The 20798-nt window shown below is 52.7% G+C and overlaps 1 protein-coding gene across 3 annotated transcripts in view; it reads left to right on the forward strand.

The window, feature by feature from the left end:
- Window positions 1-20798, forward strand: part of GRHL3 (grainyhead like transcription factor 3) — a 45870-nt gene that overhangs the window by 15423 nt on the left and 9649 nt on the right. For 2 of the 3 annotated variants that reach the window (XM_045482180.1, XM_045482177.1), the window contains 11 exons: window positions 7402-7588; window positions 10859-10920; window positions 12311-12656; window positions 12913-12986; window positions 13923-14076; window positions 14287-14398; window positions 15757-15851; window positions 17512-17670; window positions 18215-18293; window positions 18399-18535; window positions 20538-20572. In XM_045482180.1, coding sequence (XP_045338136.1) covers window positions 7523-7588; window positions 10859-10920; window positions 12311-12656; window positions 12913-12986; window positions 13923-14076; window positions 14287-14398; window positions 15757-15851; window positions 17512-17670; window positions 18215-18293; window positions 18399-18535; window positions 20538-20572 — 1319 coding nt within the window. In that variant the 5' untranslated portion in view covers window positions 7402-7522. The remainder of the gene's footprint in view (window positions 1-7401; window positions 7589-10858; window positions 10921-12310; window positions 12657-12912; window positions 12987-13922; window positions 14077-14286; window positions 14399-15756; window positions 15852-17511; window positions 17671-18214; window positions 18294-18398; window positions 18536-20537; window positions 20573-20798) is intronic. The other variant, XM_045482178.1, reaches the window with a different exon arrangement.

Raw genomic sequence — 20798 nt, forward strand, 5'->3', positions numbered from 1 at the left:
AGTTCCTTTTCCTTCTCGTGTTGCCCTTCCCCTCTTGGGAACTCAGCATTTGCAACATGGAGCAAATAATCCTGGCTTCCTTTCATCTTCTAAAAAAGTCAGAACTGACCTAGTGGATGTCCTGAAGGGAAATTATCTCACCAATATTTGGTGTTATTTCACTGGTGGGTGGAGCACCCGGGCAGCAAGAATTGGAAACTTTTGAGGGCAGGGACAGCGTGGTGTTTACCTTTGTGTCCTAGTACCCAGCACAGGGCTTATTATAGGGTAACTCTCAGTGAATGTTTATTGGATGAATCAGTGCGTGAATGAATGAAGGGATGTGGCACCCTGGGTTTAGAGGTGGATTTCAATTTCTTTCACATCTCAATTGAAAGAGGGAACAAGGGGTGCCTGGGTGGCTCAGTTGGTTGGGCGTCTGACTTGATTTTGGCTTAGGTCATGATCCCGGGGTAGGGGGATCGAGCCCTGTGTTGGGCTCTGCACTGAGCCTGGAGCCTGCTTAAGATTCTCTCTCCCTCTCTCTCTCTCTCTCTCTCTGCCCCTTTTCCCTGCTCACACACTCATTCACTTACTCCCTAAAATTAAAAAAAAAAAAAGTGGGGGAGGGACAAGAAAATTGGACAGGAAATGAGAAGAACATAGCACGAAAGAAAAATTCCCATAGAGGGCAGAATTTTTCAAAGAGGAGAAAGCGAGTTTCTGTTATAATTAGAAAATGGCACATAATTAATTTGCGTGCAACCAGAAGCTCTGGCTGGAGCCTGACCGCCCTCAGCTTGCCCACCTGAAGCCAGATGATGAAGCTGGCAATGCCTGCCCCTCTTATCTGGGAATCTCCAAGCTTTAAGTCTCCTGTTGCTGCTAGGAGGAGGTGTCCCATTTACAGGTGGGAGAAGGTGAGGCTGTGAGTTGTCGTGCAATTTGATGGGGGCTGCCCTACAAAGTGAGTAATAATAATGATAATAGTTCACATTATTATGTGCCGGCACTCTGCTGATTACCTGCATTATCTCATTGCATTTTCCAACAGTAATACCTCATAAAGCTGCAAAGATGAAATAAAACAATGACTAGAAATTGTTGGGCCGGCACCTGGTGCTTGTTAAGCCCTCGAGTGAACAGTAGCTATCATAATAATTCTGTGAGGTTAGTACTCTCGTCCTTCCCTCTTTTTACAGGTAAGCAAATTGAGGCACAGAGAGGTCAAGTTGCATTAAGTCACACAGCTAGTAACTAGCAGAGCTGAAACTGGAACCAGGTTTGCCAAACTCTGGGGCCCACCCCGTAGTCATGAGCTCACACTACCTCGTTCAAAGTGGCGTCACGATAGAGCCATGCGCTAGGCTCCCTCTTTTTTCCATCGAGGCCCCCAAAGAGCCCCCAGCATGTGACAAGGCACATTCACAACCTGGGCGTCCAGAAACCAGATGGGCCGCTGGCAAGCACGAGAACCCCAGACTGCTCCCGTCATGCCCAGGGGAACACTGTGCATGGGACTGACTGATAAATGATTCCTCGGTGAGCGGTTGCAGCAAGGCCTCCCTGTGGGTAATTAGTGAGTGTGATTGATCACTGCTGAGGAGGCTGGGTGGCTCACGACAGGGTTTGCAAGTTACTGGGTGTATCTGGGTGTCCACACCCAGCTCAGGTGGCCCCTGGAACTCTTCCTCCTTGGGCTGGAGGGAAGTGGGACCCAGCTCACTGGATCTATCCTGTGCCAGGCAGGGGCTTGAGGCTACCCCCGTGGTGGTGAGTTTTCTTCTCCCTTCTGCAAAATGGAGTAAGAGTCCTTCCTTTTACATCTCTGAATTATTGAAATGCCTTTGAGGTGGGGCAATGATTCAACTTAGTACTAGCTGGGAAGCTAAAAGACTCAACTCTCAACCCTGCTCTGTGCTGAGTGTCCTTTGGCAAAGTCACACTTTGTCTAAGAGACTAGAGTTTGAAAGTCCCTTTGCACCCTGAATTGAACCCCAAAGTCCTCAAGTAATGGCTCAGACACATTTACTTAGTATCATTGGGAGTTTCAAGTGGTTCTCAGCCCGAAGGCAGTGGGCACTCGGAGCCCAAAAGGACTTGGGAGGAAACCCGCTTCATCACCCTGGGCTTCCTCCAGCCCGGTGCCCAGAAAGATCCAGGGTAGAGTCAGGAGGCTAAGAGTATGGCTGGGGGTGGAACAGCTGGTGCCACACCCCTCCCATGCTGTGGGCCCACAGTGAGCTGCTGGGGCAAGGCCCCACCCACATGAGAACCCCTGCTTGGGCAGTTTGCACATCCCCACAGGCTCGGGACAGGGGCTTCAGGAAGTGAAGCTTATCAGGTAGACGCCCGAACTCCTCTCTCTTGATCTTCTATCCAACCCTCTCCCAAGTGGAGGAGAAGGCTGGACCAGGGAGGCTCTGAGGAGGCAGCCTTGTGAAGGTTCTTGATGTTAGAAACCAGAGACCTCTGTTCCAAGCTTTATGCCGTGAGATACTAGCTGGGTGGCCTTAGGCACGCCAGTGGCCCTCTCTGTGGCTCAACTTTTCCTGCTATCACACGGGGGATAGTCATACGTTCCCTCCCTACTTTACAGGGGCGTTGCAGGATCAGAGGTGATGACAAATGTATGAGAAGCATGTTGAAAAATATAACACGCTATGCAAATGAGAGGGATTATCAAATCTCTGACTTGAGTTTCCTCCTCAGTGGCCTGGCCTTCCTTGAAACAAGGCAACTTATGCAAAAAACCTGGCACACAGTAGGTGGACAAGCTCTGGGAGTGGTCCCAGGCTTATGCCTGTGATCTTGTGTCTCTTCTCCTCTGCTCTGGAAGATCCAAAATCCTCCCCACCTATCTCACTGCTCCCTCTTCCCTCCAGTACTCCTCTTAACAACATCCGGTTACTCCCCAGACTTTAGGCAGGTCAGGCTCCTGCTTCCTTTCCTTCATCGCTGTCTTCGTCTAATGTTAGGTGTTTGTTTTTGTGGTTTTGTCTGTCTTCCTGCCACTGAAATGCAACCTGCATGATGGCAGGGATGACCTCGTTGTCTTGTTTGCCTAGGACAAGGCCTGGCACATAGTAGTTATTTGACAAATATTTGTTAAGATCAGGGATGGAGGGTTGGATGGATGCCACCCATATTTATTGGGTTTTTCCTCTCTTCTGTGTCCCTTCTTGGAAACTAATTGTCGGTGGAAAAGTGACTGGTTGTGGAGTTAGATCCCAGGAGGGCTGGCTTTATAACTCACTTGACCAGTCCCCTGGAACAGGTCACCTAACATCTGTGTTGTCTATTTCCTGGTCTGTAAAGTAAAGATAATAACACACCATGTATGTTGGGAGGCCCCATGAGATAATGAACGTGAAAGTCAAGGCGAGGGGTTATTACACTGTCTCTTTTGTTTTTGACACAGAACCTTGTTCACAGGAGGCTTAGGGAGGATGTTAATTTAAGAACCTTAGGCAGAGTCTCCCTTTTACTCTCATTTGGGGGGCCATGATGATGGTGATGATGATGGCTATTATTTACTGAGTGATTATTCTCTGGCAGGCTCTAGGCTAAGCACACTTCTTACGTTAATGCATTTAATTCTCCTAACAGCCCATGAGATTAGCCCCACTCGAAAGTAGCCATCCCTGGTGACTCCCTCACATGACTGTTTTAATTTTCTTCACAGCCCTTATCACTGACTAAAATTAACTCATTTACTCCTTGTTTGTGGTCTGTCCTCCCCAATTAAACTGTAAGTTCCATGGGAGCAGAGCCTTATCTGTCTTGTTCTTGGCTGATTCACCAAGGCCTAGAGAGTCCCTGACTGGGTGCACAGAAGACATTCAGGAGACCCATCTAACAGATGAGGAAGTAGGCTCAGAGAGGCTAATGCCTTACCCAAGGACACACAGTTGACTTGGGTCTGTCAGGTTATGACTCTGGTGCTATTTCTTTCCATGGTGCTGCTCAGGGTTCTTCTATGCCCTGGTAGAGATCTGACATCAAGAAGGCTGCCCAAGGCCAAGTCCTCTGGCCATCCTGTCCTCCCCCATTCTCCTTCCTCCTTCTTGTAGCCGAGGAGCTCTGCCTTGGGCCAACAGAGAGTTGGTGGAAGCCCTTGAGAAGGTGACTGCACAGGGTGAGAGTCACCTTGTCTCCCCTCCTTATTCTGGCTCTGTCACCCTTAAGTAAGGCTCACTACTTGGAACTCTTCACATCTCTCACCCACTGGGCCCTTGATCCTCAATTCCAGTGTTAAGTGAAGGATAGAAGTTCTTGGATTTCAGGATTTGGCACATAATTCAATGCCAATCTTATCCATAGTCAAGACTTTCTGGAAGCCAAGTGCTTAGTCTGGGAACATGAAATTGATTGGTAGCATGAGCAGGCATGGGGACGAAGACACTAGGGCTCCCAGCTCCTGGCCAGAAACTTGCAGTCATCTTGCTTTCTTGCTCAGTTCCTCCTTCCTTGTGTGGGTGGAAAACCCTTTTCTGTATGTCAGTGGACCATTTGTTCAATGTATTGCAGAGGAGGGGAATTTCCAGAATAAGAAAGGTATCCCGAAAGGAGACAAGCATGGGGTACAGAACATCTTAGTGTCCAGAAGGTCTGAGTTCAGGTTGAGCTTCTACCACCCACCAGCTGAGGGACCTTGAGCAGGTAATATTACCTGTTTGAGTCTCCATTTCCCCAGTACCTGTCTCTCAGGGCTATTGCATAGAGTCGACGAGACAGTGCAGAAAACCAGCACGGTGTCTGCCGGTGGTAAATGCTTAAGGTGTGACAGCCACTGTGTAGCAAGGACTCAGAGGGTGGGGTCCCAGCAGGGTGGACTGGAGACCCTCGTAGGCCAGAAAGGCCTTCCGGAATAACGACAAACACTGACCTTTTCTTCCTGATGGGACTTTATCACTGTCTTCTAAACTTGGATTTTTAATTTTTTTTTTTCAACGTTTATTTGTTTTTGGGACAGAGAGAGACAGAGCATGAACGGGGGAGGGGCAGGCAGAGAGAGAGAGGGAGACACAGAATCAGAAACAGGCTCCAGGCTCTGAGCCATCAGCCCAGAGCCTGACGCGGGGCTCGAACTCCCGGACCGCGAGATCGTGACCTGGCTGAAGTCGGACGCTTAACCGACTGCGCCACCCAGGCGCCCCTAAACTTGGATTTTTAAATACGGTAAGATAACTGGTAGCTCATCGCAGCTGGTAATGGCCATTCCGCCAGAGTCAGCGAACGGGCTGTAGGCCCAGCTCTGCCACTGGCTTGCAGGGTGACCGTGTCTTGTATCACTTTGCAACGCTCGATGTCTGGCTCCAAAGCTGGGTCCGGAGCACAAGAATGGCTCTCATGTATTAAGCACTTGTTATGTGCCAGTCTCAGTTCTAATCATTCTTTGTGTGGCAATGCACTCAATCCTCATACTCCTATGTGGTGGGTGCTTTTATGAGACTCCTCTTACAAATGAGGGACAGTGCAAAGCACTGGGGGTCCCAACTGATGTGGAGGGAGGGCACCCACCAGGCCTTTCCCTGCTTCTCCCCCGTCCTTTTAGTGTGGGAGTTTCCTTTAGCCTGGGGCTGGGAGGGGCCCGGGCCAGCGACCTGGGATTGCTCTGTAAATTCTTCTAACCCCCGGCCCAGGAGGCAGCTAGGAGGGGCCTACTTCTCACTTCTCCGTCTTAATGCCCTTGATTTATTGTAACAGAAACTCGGGGTGTGCCTCCCTTTCCGCACCCCTAGCGCAGGAAGGTTTCTGTCATTTCTCTTTCCTGTGTGACAGCTCTCTCCCCCTCCCTCTCAGAGCCCTATGTCCCGCACCCTGGGGCCCAGTGTGATGGGAGACACTGTGCCCTGGATGAAGCCCCCTCCCCCTCCGCCCCGAGAGCTGCCGCCCACTGCCTGCCTGGGTGTGGTCTGGCTGCTGTTCCCACTCTGTGTCTGGGAATGCAGGCTTGAGCTGCAGGGTGGCTAGAGGGCACTTCCTGCAGCATGATTGTGAGGTCCTTGCCCACCCACTAGCCTCCCGCAGTGTCCCAGCCTAGCTGCTCCCATCTCTCACCTGCCACTCTCCACACACTCATTGCTCTAAAATGAACAGACCGGAACTTTCCCACCTCTATGCCTTTGCTCACCGTTATGAGCACGTTTTACAACCGTGATTCTCAAAAGGTGGTCCCTAGACTACCGGCATCAGAATCACCAGGGAACTTGTTAGAAATGCAAACCCCCAGCTACCCCAGACTTACTGAATCAGAAACGCCAGGGGTGGAGCCCAGAATTCTGTGTTTTAAAAATAAGCCTTCCGGGTCATTCGGATGCAGCTAAAGTTTGAGAACAGCATCCTGTATTACAGCATCATCCTGCTTGAGCTTGATTGCCCTCAGGGCCCCTCACTAACAGGAGTTTGAGCAATTCCCTTAGCTTCTCTGAGCTTCAGTTTCCTCATCTCTAAAATAGGGACACTAATAGTGCCTGCCTTGCGGGGTTCTTATGAGAATTAAGTAAGAGAATCCATGGAGAGTGCTTAGCACAGCATCTGAAATATGGTCAATGCTCAATAAAGATTAGATAATAATTTTAATAATCTACATCATTATTCTGTGTCATGTCCCTATCCCTATGGCCTCCCTTGGCTCTTCTGTGTGATCTATTCCCCAGTGCTGAATATTCCCCCTGCTAAAATGTCCTGCTTCCTCCAAAAAGCCTCTCATGATCTCTTTCCTTTGAGCCCCTGTGGCTCGTCTCTTGGGCCACATGCCTTGTACGTGTCTGAGTTCTCAGCCCTTCTGCGTTCCGTCTCCTCCGCGTGTCCTCCAGCTTTCGCCTCTGGTTCCTGGCTCTGAGCGGCTGCTCGTGCCCTCTGCAATCCGTGTTGGTCTGAAAGGCCACTTCCCAAGACCAGGTTCTGCCCACAGGCTTCCTCACCCTGGCTCTCTCTGTTCCTCGCCACGCTCCCTAACTTGCAACAATTGCCAGCCTTCCGTGGCCTTCACAGTCTGGAGAGGAACTTCTTTGGAAGAACTTGTGCTGGGCCATCTGGAAATTTTGTTCTTCACAGCTTGTCGTTGTTTCCTATCCTTCTAATGCTAAATCCCCCTTGAATAAGGATCTACCATGGCAACATTTTACTGAATCCTGTCTGAAGCTTTGCAAGGTTGGGATTATGGTCTTTGTGCTGCAGATGAGGGAACTGAGGCCCGAGGTCTACGGCTTTCATATGGCAACATTTGATATTGACTGAAAGCATCTAGCGCCCGAGGGCAGGTACGTTCTAGTCCCCCAAGCTGCCCAGTGGTGGCAGAAGAATCGGTTCCAGGTTTTTAAGACTCTGAAATCCCTGGGCATTGGCCTGAGGCTGACCATCCATGGACCTTCTTCTGGGACAGCCTCAATTTAACATTCCTTACTCACCTTCTAGTTTCAGGTCCGTACGACTGCTAAAGAATGACCCAGTCAACTTCCAGAAGTTCCCCTACACTAGTGAGGACGAGGCCTGGAAGACCTACCTGGAAAACCCCTTGACGGCTGCCACGAAGGCCATGATGAGGGTCAATGGCGACGACGACAGTGTGGCGGCCTTGAGCTTCCTCTACGACTACTACATGGTGCGTTCACCCCTCTGGGCATGTCCCCCCTGACTGAATGTATGCCTTCGCTTTCAGGCCTCACGGCCCCGCAGGCCTCCCCCAGCCCCTCGCTGTATTTTTTCTCTCCTCTGGGTCTTTGCACATGCTGTTCCCTCTGCCTGGCCCCCTCCCCTTTCCCCCTGACCAAACCCCACTCTTAACTCTGGATCTCAGCTTCAAGGTCACCTCATTCATTCATTGAGAACGGGGAAGGTTTTCTTGGGTCTCCCATTCTGTGCCTCTTGGTTCCCTCATTATTACCATCATTACCCTTGACTCTGTCTTTAGAAACTTATTATTTATGCATTTATTTCTTCATCTCCCCCATGACTGAGCTCTCGAGGGCAGGAACCACGTGGTGATCATTACTCAGTCCTCAGCACCCCACACTACTGGCCACACACTCAGTGCTCCGTGTGTGCTGATGGAATGGATCAATGTGTACCAATGGCACACACACACCCTGACACCTGCCGTCTTCCTTCTGCCCCTGCCCTTGGGTCATCCCAGTTGCCCTGTCCCCCCCACCCACCTATCCCACCCTTACCACCTGGAACATGCCTTCTGCTCTTGAACCATTTTCTTTTCTTCCCAAGGCCACTTTCACTTGGCAGCTGTCCTGCCACATCACCTCTCCCTCTCCCGAGTGTTTGACTGTCCTTCCTGCCGTTGCTGCCGTTCTGTATGATTCAACACCTCCTGACAGACGGCCTTTATTGTTCTCTGATTGTTTCCGGGGACCTTGGCCTTGACACTCTGGTAGATTCTCCGCTCCTGAGAATTAGGCCCTCCCATATCTGACACGCGGGCTTGAAGTAGTCAGCAGTAACAAATACATAACACAGAGACCTAGCTACCCCTTCCAGTGCCTGTGCCAGACATTGCTAATGGATTACAGCCTGCATTCTCACTGGGGGTACGTGGGGCTGAAGAATCTTTTTCAATGCAGTGCTCCAAGCAGCCCCTACCCATCTGTCTGAATTGTCACATGACAGCAAACTTTCTTACCTTCCCTAGGCTGGGTGACTGCTCTAAGAGACTCTCCCAGGTTTGAGAATAGGAAACAGAAACAGCCAATTATTGAGATAACTGGCTTTGAACTTGAAGATTTAAAGCTACTTTGTAAATAAGCCCTCAAATTTACTGACCAAAGAAATACTTTATCTACCTTACCCCAAGGGGGAAGGCAAACTCTCTGTGTAAATTCACGGGCCAAGGATGGAACGTGTGGCCCCAGATTCGAGAAGGCCCCCAATTTTCTCTCTGGCTTTCCTTCTCCCCTTGGAGTGGTATGGTTACCCTAGCTTACTTCCTCCCCAGCAGACCAATAGCATCCTGATAGCATTTGGCACAGGCCGACTGGAGACACAGTGGGAGCTAAGAATCCGAGGCCTGGATTGAAACCCGGCCTGGGATTTACGGCTCGAGGTTGGACCATAAAGTAAAATCCAGCACCATCTCCCCAGGCAAAGGACCGTTCCCCAGGGCCAGAACGGTGGGGAGCCGCAGGTGACCCCTATGGTGGTTTTAGTGAAATACTGTGTCCTGATGAGGCACACCTGCCCTTCCTCCCCATTTCAGGGCACTCTGGGTTCAGAACAGCTCCGTGGATAATGAGGACAGGGTCTCATGATGTGAAGAGAGCACTGAGTTGGGATTTGAGACCGGGTCTGGGCACAGACTGGCAATGTGGTTTTGGGCAATACAGTTCTAAAGGTGACAGCTTATCCTTTCTTACTGAATGCCAAGTACCTTCCTTCATCCTGTCCCATGGGGTGTGAGTAGGAGCCCAGGCATTGGAGTCACCAGGCTGGGTTGGAGCCCTGGTTATGGCTTTATTAGCCAGAAGTCGAAATGACCTAGATGCTCTAAGATACAACGATATTATAATTATAATCATTAAAATAACATTTATACAGTGTCCTCCATATGCTAGGTGCTGTTCTAAACATACATGGGGTTGAGGTTGCTATTATTATCCTTGTCTTACAGATGAGGTACAGAGACGTTAAGAGACTTGCCCAAGGTCACACAGCCACTATATGGCCTATCTAGGAATTGAATCCAAGAAATCTGGATCCAGAGTCCATGCTCCTAACCACTAAGACAACAGAGCCTCTCTGGGCCTCAGTTTCTTCATTCATATAATGGAGATAACGTCAGTAGCTGTCACAGAGTGGTTGTAGGGACTAAATTAGAGATCACATAGAAGGCCCTTCATACAGGGCCTCGTGCACAAGAAGCACTCTACTGAAAAACCACAATGAAAGGGCTCCTGCTGGCTCAATCAGTAGAGCATGTACCTCTTGATCTTGGGGTTGTGAGTTCGAGCCCCATGTTGGGTGTAGAGATTACTTAAAAGTAAAGTCTTTTTAAAAATTTTTTTTTTCAACGTTTATTTATTTTTGGGACAGAGAGAGAGCATGAACGGGGGAGGGGCAGAGAGAGAGGGAGACACAGAATCGGAAGCAGGCTCCAGGCTCTGAGCCATCAGCCCAGAGCCTGACGCGGGGCTCGAACTCACGGACCGTGAGATCGTGACCTGAGCTGAAGTCAGACGCTTAACCGACTGCGCCACCCAGGCGCCCCTAAAACTAAAGTCTTAAGGGGCGCCTGGGTGGCTCAGTCAGTTAAGTGTCTAACTCTTGATTTCGGCTCAGGTGATGATCTCACAGTTTGTGAGTTCAAATCCTATGTCGCACTCTGCGCTGACAGCGTGGAGCCTGCTTGGGATTCTCTGCCTCCTCCTCTCTCTCTCTCTGCCCCTCCCCAACTTGCTCTCTCTCAAAAATGAACATTTATAAATAAAGAATAAGGAAATAAATCAGATCTTTTTTAAAAAGTAAGCATTAAAAAAAATAATAAAAATGAAAAATAAAAGTAAGCATTATTTTTATTCATAAATCTCCACAATACCCTTGAAGTAGGCATTATAATCCGCCACTCGCCATATGAAGAAACAGTCTCAGAAAGGCGCGGTCATTTATCTAGAGTCAGACAGCCCTTTTAAGTGGTCAAGTTAGAACTTAATCCGGATCTGCCTGACTCCAAATTCCATGATGTCTAACTGCTAATCTTGGGGTACTTCTCCAGCTGGGGGCTCAGACTAAATGATGGCCTGCCAACTCTAAGGACTGGGTGGCAGGTTTTGTCCCAGTGACCAAGGGACAAACTGGCCAAGTCTGCTGGTGGGGGGGTGGGGGTTGGTCTTAACATAAATGTATAAATCCCTCTTTCCTCTCCTCTCAGGGCCCCAAGGAGAAGCGGATACTATCCTCCAGCACTGGGGGCCGGAATGACCAAGGAAAGAGGTGAGGCACGCCCAACTACCATCTCTGCCCCTTTCCTCACCCTTACCTCCACCTCTGGGCTTATCCATTGGGCACAGAGGGCTCAGGGCTTAGGACCCATGGGACTCTTAGGGGCCCATGAAAGTGTTAGAATTTATTGTCAAATCAGAAGAAAACAATGATCGTAATCCAACCTGGATTATATTTATTTTTATACCAATGCGATTGTAAAAGGTATTTTAAAATATTTTTCATGGAAGAAGGAGCCTATGAAGGCAAAAGAGACTAGGGCCCACCAAGTCATAGAGACCCTGCTTGAAAACACACACACACACACACACACACACACACACACACATACAGCTTACTGAAAACAAACTTCAAAGCCATCCTCTAGGAAAAGCCCTGAAGGCAGCTTTTCTGTCCTAGCTCCAAACCCCTCCTCCCTGCAGCCTCCCGGGAAGGGAGACCTGGCCTGGGGCGGGAGGGGGGGGAGGTGGTTCAGGTACTTCTTTCCTCTGGCTCTCTTGGGCCTCTGCCTGGCATTAGTGCCTTGGGGCACTGATGTTCCTCTCCCCGTGGAAGGCAGCCCAGGCCATGCTCGTGGCTAGATGGGCACTAAGAGGGACCCTGCCCTTTCTCTACTCTGCCCCAGCCCCCCTCTCCCACCACCTCCCCCACTGCTCTGCCCCACGTAGGGCCTCTGCTGGGAAACCTTCCGGGCTTCTGTCTGCCTTCCAGAAAATCCAAACTGCTAAGGCAGGCATTACCACTCATGCAGCTGGCTCAGGGCCCCTCCATGCTAGAAACAATAGGGTTTAGTGTGTGGAACTTTTCTGAAAACTAATTTTTCTATTAATGTTGTTAGCTTTTCAGATTACAAAAGTAATACCTGTTTGTTATAAAATATTCAAATTCTATAGAAATGTATAAAGTAGAAAGTAAAAGTTTCCTGTATTCCGACTCCCCTCCCCGCCCTTAACAGTTTGGGGTATATCCTTCTAGACCTTTTTCTGAACACATATTAACTGTACTCACAAATATACGCCACCACCCCCTACACACACACACTGTATTGATGACTGAATACAGGTGTTTTAAAGTGGAGACATTTGACTCTGGATAAGAAATAAATAAAATTTCAGTTTTTAAAATTACCACGGACAGTAAAAGATAAAGCAGATGTTTTCCCTTCAGCCCTGAGCTGGTACTTTGTTCCGTTCTTAACACCCTCCTCCCTGCTCATCCCTGTGACAAACGGGCCTGGTACTGTGCCCTGAGTCATGCGTGCCGGGAAGGTCCGACGTGACGTTGTGTTAAAGAAGGTCGGCGCTCACCCTCCAATCCGGCCAAGGATCCCCCTGCCCCTGGAGAGAAGAGGGGCACTCACTCAGCCCTCCTCTCTCCCCAGGTACTACCATGGCATGGACTATGAGATGGACCTCGCTCCCCTTGAAAGTCCCACGCATCTCATGAAATTCCTGACCGAGAATGTGTCTGGAGCCCCAGAGTACCCAGATGTGCTCAAGAAGAATAACCTGATGAGCTTGGAGGGGGCCGTGCCCACTCCGGGCAAGGCAGCTCCCCTCCCCGCAGGCCCTGGCAAGCTGGAAGCTGGCTCTGTGGACAGCTACCTGCTGCCCACCAGTGATGTGTATGATAACAGCTCCCTCAACTCCTTGTTTGAGAGCATTCATGGGGTGCCACCCACACAGCGCTGGCAGCCTGACAGCACCTTCAAAGATGACCCACAGGAGGTGAGGGCCCACCCCCATGCCCCTCACAGCATCCCTGGATATGTGCATGCATGTGCAGAAGGGGAGAAGACAGTGAGGAGATCAGAGGTTTGGAATCCATGGGGTGAAAAGTCCTAGAGCAGAGGCAGGTTTGCCATGTACTGTTGTTCCAGTTGTGCACTAAACAACCTGCACAGCTGTATGGAGCAGGCCCGGGATGAGGCCCCAGCAGCCTGCATGTGGCCATTTATTCTCTCTGAATTGTGTTTCTCTGCAGTCACTGCTCTTCCCAGATATCCTGAAAACGTCCCCAGAACCCCCGTGTCCAGAAGACTATCCCAGCCCCAAGAGGTAACTCAGCTGCTCTGGAACTTTGGCCACTTGGGCAGTAGGCCGGGGGCTACAGACAGAGCCTCATACTGTCCCCAGAGTAGCCATCATCAATGAATGAGAAGAGGAGAGTGAGGGCACATGAAAGGAAAGAGACTGACAAGGGGCTCAGAGCCCTGTTTAAAACACTGAGGTTCTGAGGCACCTGGGTGGCTCATTCGGTCAGGCTGTCTGACTTCGGCTCAGATCATGATCTCATGGTTCGTGGGTTCACATCGGCTCTCTGTCGTTAGCACAGAGCCTGCTTTGGATCCTCTGTCCCACACCCCCCCCCCCACACACACATCTGCCCTTCCCCCGCTTGTACACGCACGGGTGCTCGCTCTCTCTCTCTCTCTCTCTCTCTCTCTCAAATAAATATTAAAAACAAAAACAAAACAAAAAAACTAAGATTCTGTTGCCCTTAGTCTCCCCTATGGTTTTGTCACCCCTCAGGGGTCTCTCTGGTTTCCATTATTTGTTATTCAGCAGGATTGTGGCTCAAGGAAACCACTAAATAGAAACTCCAGGGACGCCTGGCTGTCATAAAGCATGCAACTCTTGACCTCAGGGTTGTAAGTTCGAGCCATATATTGGGTGTAGAGATTACTTAAAAATAAAAATAATTTTAAAAATCTTGAAGAAAGGGAGGGAGAGAGAGAGAGGGAGAAAGAAAGGAAGGAAGAAAAGAAAGAGGAAAGAAAGAAAAGAGGAAAGAAAGAAAGAAAAGAGGAAAGAAAGAGGAAAAAGGAAGGAAAGAAACCAAAAGTGTGGAAACTGAGGCCCAGGGAGGTTGAGTGATTTACTAGGTCACACAGCAAATCCATAGCACAGCCTCAGGCTCCCTGCCCCACTGCCCTCTGGGATACTCCTGCCTGGGAGCTCAGCCTTACTGTCCTCACCCTCTCTTCCCTGCAGTGACTTTGAGTACACCCTGGGCTCCCCCAAAGCCATCCACATCAAGTCAGGGGAGTCGCCTATGGCCTACCTCAACAAAGGCCAGTTCTATCCCATCACCCTGCGGACCCCAGCAGGCGGCAAAGGCCTTGCCTTGTCCTCCAACAAAGTCAAGGTATGTTGCCCCTGGAGCAGCTTGGGAAAGGGGTAGGATGGTTGGGCCAGCCCTGCCTGACAAGGACCCTAGGATAACTGTCCATTGCCATAGAGTGGGGGAAACTGAGGCAACAGGGCAGGGGTACCGGACCAAGGCTCTGGGAAGGGTCAGGGACTGCCTGGGCCTCTCCAGGAGGCTGGGAGTCACTGTGGCTGCTTGTGCCTGCAGAGTGTGGTGATGGTGGTCTTTGACAATGAGAAAGTCCCGGTGGAGCAGCTACGCTTCTGGAAGCACTGGCATTCCCGGCAACCCACTGCCAAGCAGCGTGTCATCGATGTGGGTGAGAGCCCACCCAAGCCTCCTCTCTCCATCTCCCTCCCTTCTGCCCTCCCCCCCACAATTTCTCTGTCACGCACACACACATACACACACCCCAATCAGGTCTTGAAGTGCCCTTTTCCCCAGCCCTCTGTGATCTCTGCAGGACTTCCTTCTGACCCCAGCCGCCTGCCTGGCCCCTGTCTCCAGGTCATAACTATGGGGTTTGCAGGGATTTGCATCTGTTGGCTGCAGGCTGTGGCCTTTTACTGTGTTGCTTTGGGATAAACAGTGCCCTAGAGACCCCAACAGTGTTGGATAATTAGACCCCTGGCCTGCTTGTCCCCACGGGGGGCTTAGCCAATTGAGACACAAATGCATAAGACAAGAGAGCAGGCAGCTGGTGACTGGGAAGGTTTGAAGGGCAGTGCGAGAGAGAGCTCTGCTCTGGGAGCTGGGACCTCGGCTCTGTCAGCAGCTAGGGGGCCCGGGGAAGGGGCACGAGGTGCTGCCTCATCCCTGCCCCAGGCCCTGGGATGGGACACGTAGGAGGCACAGCCCATCCTCGGGCCTCAAGGTTCTGGCTCCACACTCTTCTGACCGTGTGACCTGTGTCACCTCCCCTTTCCGAGCCTCAGTTTCTTCAGCGGTCAAATGGAATAAGGCCAGCCGCCCTGCCTGCCTACGTGCTGTTTCTTCTGCCTGGGAGCACGTGTACCGGAGAACATGATGTACATAGGGGTGATTCTGTGACTTAACTGAGAGGCTACATAGCAAGTGGGTAGGAGCCTGTGTTCAGGGGCCAAAGCTGAGCTCCATTCTTGCTGTGCCTTTTTTTTTTTTTTTTTTTTTTTTTTTTTTTTTTTAGCTGTGTGACCCTGGTCAAGTGACCCGACTTCTCCGAGCTTCATTTTTTGCATGTGTAAACCGCGTATACATAGCATCAGTGTGAGGATTAACAGAGGGCTCGCCACATGGACGTGTTCGATAAACGGGGTGGTGGTTCTACCGTTTGTTCGATATTCCTACCACCATCGCTGCCCTTATCACTACTACTAGTATTTTATCTGGGAGATCTCCTAAATCACAGTCCCAGTGAGAACGCTAACCCCCACCCCAAAATCATGAGGGCCCTGACCTAGTTGGCAGAGTTAGGGATTCTCTGTGGGGTGTGGGCAGATCTGCTTCCCAGGTTGGACCCCAGTTTTTGCATCTGCAACTCAGGGCGCAGCAGTCAGTCCTTCCTTCCCCCTGCTCACCTGCCCCTTACCCCCCCCACCCCAATTGAGGGATGGTTCTTGGGGAAGACAGTACAAACACCTCCCCACCACGTCCCCAAACCCCTTTCCTCCTGACTCTCCTGGTCTCCTGTGGTTTCAGCCGACTGCAAAGAAAACTTCAACACCGTGCAACACATCGAGGAGGTGGCCTATAATGCATTGTCCTTCGTGTGGAATGTCAACGAGGAGGCCAAGGTCAGTGTGTGGCTGTGATGGAGCTGGTCACTCACGAGTCCCCAGGCGGGCACCTGGGATCGTGGCAGCCGCTCTGATGAGGGCGGCTACGGAGGAGGCAGGGCACACAGCACTGGCTCTAAAGCCAGAAGGGCTAGGCCTGCCTCCAGCTCCGTGACCTCGGACCGGCGCCTCGGCCATCAAATTGGGGTGCGGTTGTAGCAGCTGCTGAGAGGTTGACGGGAGGATCACGGGAGATAAGTAAAAGTAGAGCACAGTCTGGCACCTAAGCGGTGGCTGCCGTCGCGGATCCCATGCACCCACTCACCAGATGGGAGAACTGAGCCTCGTGCCAGGTCACACGGCAAGCCACCGAGGACACCAGCTTCCCTGACTTGCCGGCCGTCCGTGTGGCAGGAGAAATGCTTTGGAGCCCGGTAGATGAGGCTGAGATCCGTTACATGGCTTCCCGCGTCCGTAAGGAGGGAAAGGAGTCCACCTCCTGGGGCTGGGGTGGGGATTTGTTCCATGGGATCACGCGTGTCTAAGAGATGGGCCCGGCGCCAGACGCACCGGAGAGGCCTGAAAATGGAGCCTCTGGTGACTCTTTCAAAACAGCCATTTGGTGCCTAAGGCCAACTTTCCATGTGCTTCTGGGCCTCTCTGTGCCCTGGTTTTCTGTTTGGAGAGCCGGCACTGTGGACAGGGCACGAGTCTGACATTCAGGGACTGGGTGACATTCAGGGACTGGGTCCCTTTGCCTCCTTGGGCCAGGCCTGCCCTATCATTCCACGGTTGAGTCCAGCCCTGGCAAAAACATTTCTGGCCTAGACAAGTGGGGGAGCTGGGTCCTGTCTCCCGGCTTGCCTCATGGAGCAGTCCAGGCCGCCGGGAGGAAACAGAGCTGAAGGGGCTCCGAAAACACAAAAGGAGGCACAAACGGGAGGGATTATTATTATTCAAACAGATGCCAGGGGCCAGAGGAGGGACTGGGGCCTCCAGTTCGGGGAGGCGGGGAAAGAGTTTCGTAGTAAGGGAGAGGAGGGTTTCGGTTGGGATTTTCTCACAGCCTCTTAAGCCCCCAGGCTTGGGTCTCTCTCAGGTGGGAGCTGGGTGGGAGCTGCATTAGGGCTGAGCTGGCTGAGGGGGAGGTATGTCAGGCATGCGCCCGCCCGGGGGCCTGGCCCCCCCACAGCCGAGGAAAGAAGGGGATCTGCTCAGGCACCGCACCCCACCCCTGCCTGTGCAGGTCAGGACCATTTCCGAGGGAAATGTCCCAGAGACCAGCGGCCAGTCTGGAGTGGGGTCTGGCCCTGGCGCCCCACGGAGGAGTCGGTCAGGCAGACAGTCGTCAGGCGAGCTTGGCAGGGAGTGCCCAGCTGAGACTCGCCCCAGACTGCCGTCAGAGATGGGCGGAGGCTTTGGGTTGAGACCCCAGCCGTCCCACTCCCCATGACAGGCCACTGCGTGCCAGGCCCACCGGGTGCTCCGTGCGCCCCCTGTGTCCCCTGGGGAAAGCTGGCACGCTGCCCTGGGCACAAGTCTGTCCATCTGTAAAAGAGGTGGTGACAGGTGCCTTCCAGGGGCGCCGTTTCCCAGGCTCGATGTGCAGGGCGGTCGTGGGACGGCAGGGCTGGCCGCCGGCGCAGGCTGTTTATCCAGCTCCCCTGTGTGTCCCCAGGTGTTCATCGGTATCAACTGCCTCAGCACAGACTTCTCCTCGCAGAAGGGGGTGAAGGGCGTCCCCCTGAACCTGCAGATCGACACCTACGACTGTGGCTCGGGCGCTGAGCGCCTGGTGCACCGCGCCGTCTGCCAGATCAAGATCTTCTGTGACAAGGTGGCTGGGGCGGACGGGCCCGCTGCTGGGCCCCGGCGGGGAGGAGGGCCAGCCCCCACCCTCGCGTCCTCCCCAGCCGCGCGGGGTGTGTCGGTCTTGCCCTCCAAACACCTCTCTCCTCTGTGTGCTCGTCACTGTCTGCCTTGGCCCCTGTGTGCATTTCCCCCGGTCTCTCTGCGCTTCTGTCTCTCATCTCTGTCTCTTTCTGAAGGTCTCTTTCTAGACCTCAGCATCTCTCCACGTCTCTTTCTGTGTCTGTCTCTCTCGTGTTTCTCTTTCTTCTTCGCATCCCTCTCTGACTCCACTTCCCTCCTCTCTGTTTCTCTCTCCGTTCCTCTCTCTCCACATCTGTTTCTCTCTCGTGGCCTGTACTGGCCTCGGACAAGGCTGGGCTGGGCCGCATAGGCTGGGAGCTCGTGCTTTCCCATCTCCCGGTCTCACTTTGGAAAGAAAGCAGCACTGGATGGCTGGTCCAGATTTAAGATGCAAAGCAGCCAGCCCCTCCCAAGGCCCTGGGTGACCCCCTTTGCCCTCTTCCCGGCAGGGAGCAGAAAGGAAAATGCGGGATGATGAACGAAAGCAGTTCCGGAGGAAGGTCAAGTGCCCCGACTCCAGCAACAGTGGTCAGTGGGGATGAGTCAGGGGCTGGGCTGGCCTGGGGTGAAGGGGAGAAGGAGACTGGAGGGCAGAGGCTTGGGGCCTCGGACGCAGTGCCTTCCTTTTCCCAGCAGGTATGAAGGGCTGCCTGCTGTCTGGCTTCAGGGGCAATGAGACCACCTACTTGCGGCCTGAGGCTGACCTGGAGACCCCACCGGTGCTGTTCATCCCTAATGTGCACTTCTCCAGCCTGCAGCGTCCCGGAGGGGTGAGGGTCTTGGGCCAGAGAGGGTCTCGGCCCCTGGGTGGGGTCTGATCAGCACAGACCAGCGAGGAGAAACCTACCACTCAGCCACTACAGACCAATTTAGATGTGTATAGGCCCCAATGTATATACATGTTTAAGTTAATGAATTTATTTTGAGAGAGAAAGTGAGTGGGGGAGGGGCAGAGAGAGAGGGAAAGAGACAGAGTCCCAAGCTGACGCAGGGCGTGAACTCTCGAACCGTGAGATCGTGACCTGAGCCGAGATCGAGAATCAGACTCTTAACCGACTGAAGCACCAGGCGTGTTCCCCCCCCACCCCCGACTTTTTTTTTTTTTAACATCAAGATGCAAATACTTGTATTGAATCCCAGGGGATTAAAAAACATAGACATACATCCATATGTAACATTAGTGAAACTTTTCTACTGGGGAGAAGAAGGTTAACGAAGAAACGGATTTCATAACCACCAAAGCGTTCACACCTGGGGCACGCACGGAGGGTCCGAATTTCTGAGCCCCGAATTAGATTGCAGCTGACTCAAAGCTGTGTGGATCACGATGGTCGCGGCAATGCCCGCGAGCGCTCGCTGTGCGCCGGGTGCCGCTGTCAGCACGGTCCCCGCGCCGGCTGCGTTGACCTTCACTACCTCCCCGGGAGATCGATACCACGACTCTCCCTGGACTTGTGGGCTGGACGTTGAGGCGGAGACCAAAACCACACGGTACATGGCAGAGCCAGAGTGTGGACGCAGGCACCCCGGCTTTAGAAGCCACGCCCGGGAATTCTAGCTGTAGCACCTCTCAGGCCAGTGAGCCGTCCTTTGAGGGAGACACTGCTGTCCTCTCCACTTTCCAGATAAGGCCACACCATAGCTCAGTGGCAGAATCGAGACTCCAGAGCCTCTCTAGTAGTTTGCTTCCATATTAAACAGTCTGACTATTTCCTGCCATTGAGGTCCCTCCGTGTAGGTGGGACTCTTTGCAGAAACAGCCCTTGCCCTCCAAGATGCGTTCAGTGCCTTGACCTCGAACAATAAGAGATTCTGGAACTGAAAGAGCAGGCAGTTCTTTTTTTCTTTTTTAAGTTGATTTACTTATTTTGAGAGAGAGAGAGAGAGAGAGAACAGGAGCAGGGTTCAGAGAGAGGGAGAGAGAGAATTCCACGCATGGAACTCGACGTGGGGCTCGAAGCCACGAACCGTGAGATCGTGACCTGAGCCGAAACCAACAGCCAGCTGCTTAACCGACTAAGCCACCCAGGTGCCCCGAGAGCAGCTAGTTCGGATGCGGCCCGTGGTCCACACTTAAAGGCCTCCTGCGTCCACCATCCTCCCTTCACTGCCCCGCCCCGGAAGCGCTCTGTGGCCCCACAGTCAGGTGGCCGCATCACCCTAGTGTCTCTCCCCAGCCAGAGGCCCCGAGTTGGATTGAAGGCCCTGTGGCCAGGCTGACGGCTGCTCTGTGGGGAAGAGGGAGGCACCCTCGCACCTATGAGCCTGGGGACCCGCTCAGGCCCGACTCTGCCTCCTGCTGGGTGCGTTCCTTCCGGAGGCACTCACCAGGCCCGGGTGCCTCTCCTCACGGAACCGGTGATGACTGCCGCAGACGGTCTCTGGAACCCTCTGGAGAGTGCCCTTCCCCCCACCCCCTTTTCCCCTGTGCCTCAGCTTCCACTGCCCTGCATGATGGTGTGCAGTCCTGACCCTTCTGGGCGAGCTGGGGCTCAGGTGGGGCTCACGGAGTTGGCCGCGTTCCTTTAGCACCTTCAGGCTCAGTCCCCGACCCTTCCCCTTGGGCTGGATGCTCCCTTTCCGCTCAAGATCTCAGCTCACCTAGGAGGACTAAATCTGAGCAGAATGGGCTGGAAAGCCATCACAACCGCATTCCCCACCTCACCCCCACAAAGATTGTGCCCCCTCCCCCCAGACGGCCACCAGCAGCAGAAGGCCCCTCTCATCTTCCTGCCTGCATGTGATGGAGAATGTCTTCTCTCTTCATTGCAGGCAGTGCCCTCGGCAGGTCAGAGCAGCTCCAACAGGTAAGGGCCTCACCCCCCCCCCCCCCCCCCGCCTGGCCCCCTGCTGCTTGCGCTGCCCCCCAAGCCAGGGCCTGGGCACAGAGGAAGCAGCCATGGGACTCTGCTCCCAACCCCCAAGCTACATTCACGCTCCTTTCTCACTGAAACTGCCTGCGTTTTTATGGGTTTGTTTTATGTGAAAAGCTGGCGAATCTCTGGCGAGACACCTGCTTGTAAAAAGGGAAAG

This window comes from Leopardus geoffroyi, chromosome C1, assembly GCF_018350155.1.
Source record: "Leopardus geoffroyi isolate Oge1 chromosome C1, O.geoffroyi_Oge1_pat1.0, whole genome shotgun sequence".
In the NCBI taxonomy this organism is placed as follows: Eukaryota; Metazoa; Chordata; class Mammalia; order Carnivora; family Felidae; genus Leopardus; species Leopardus geoffroyi.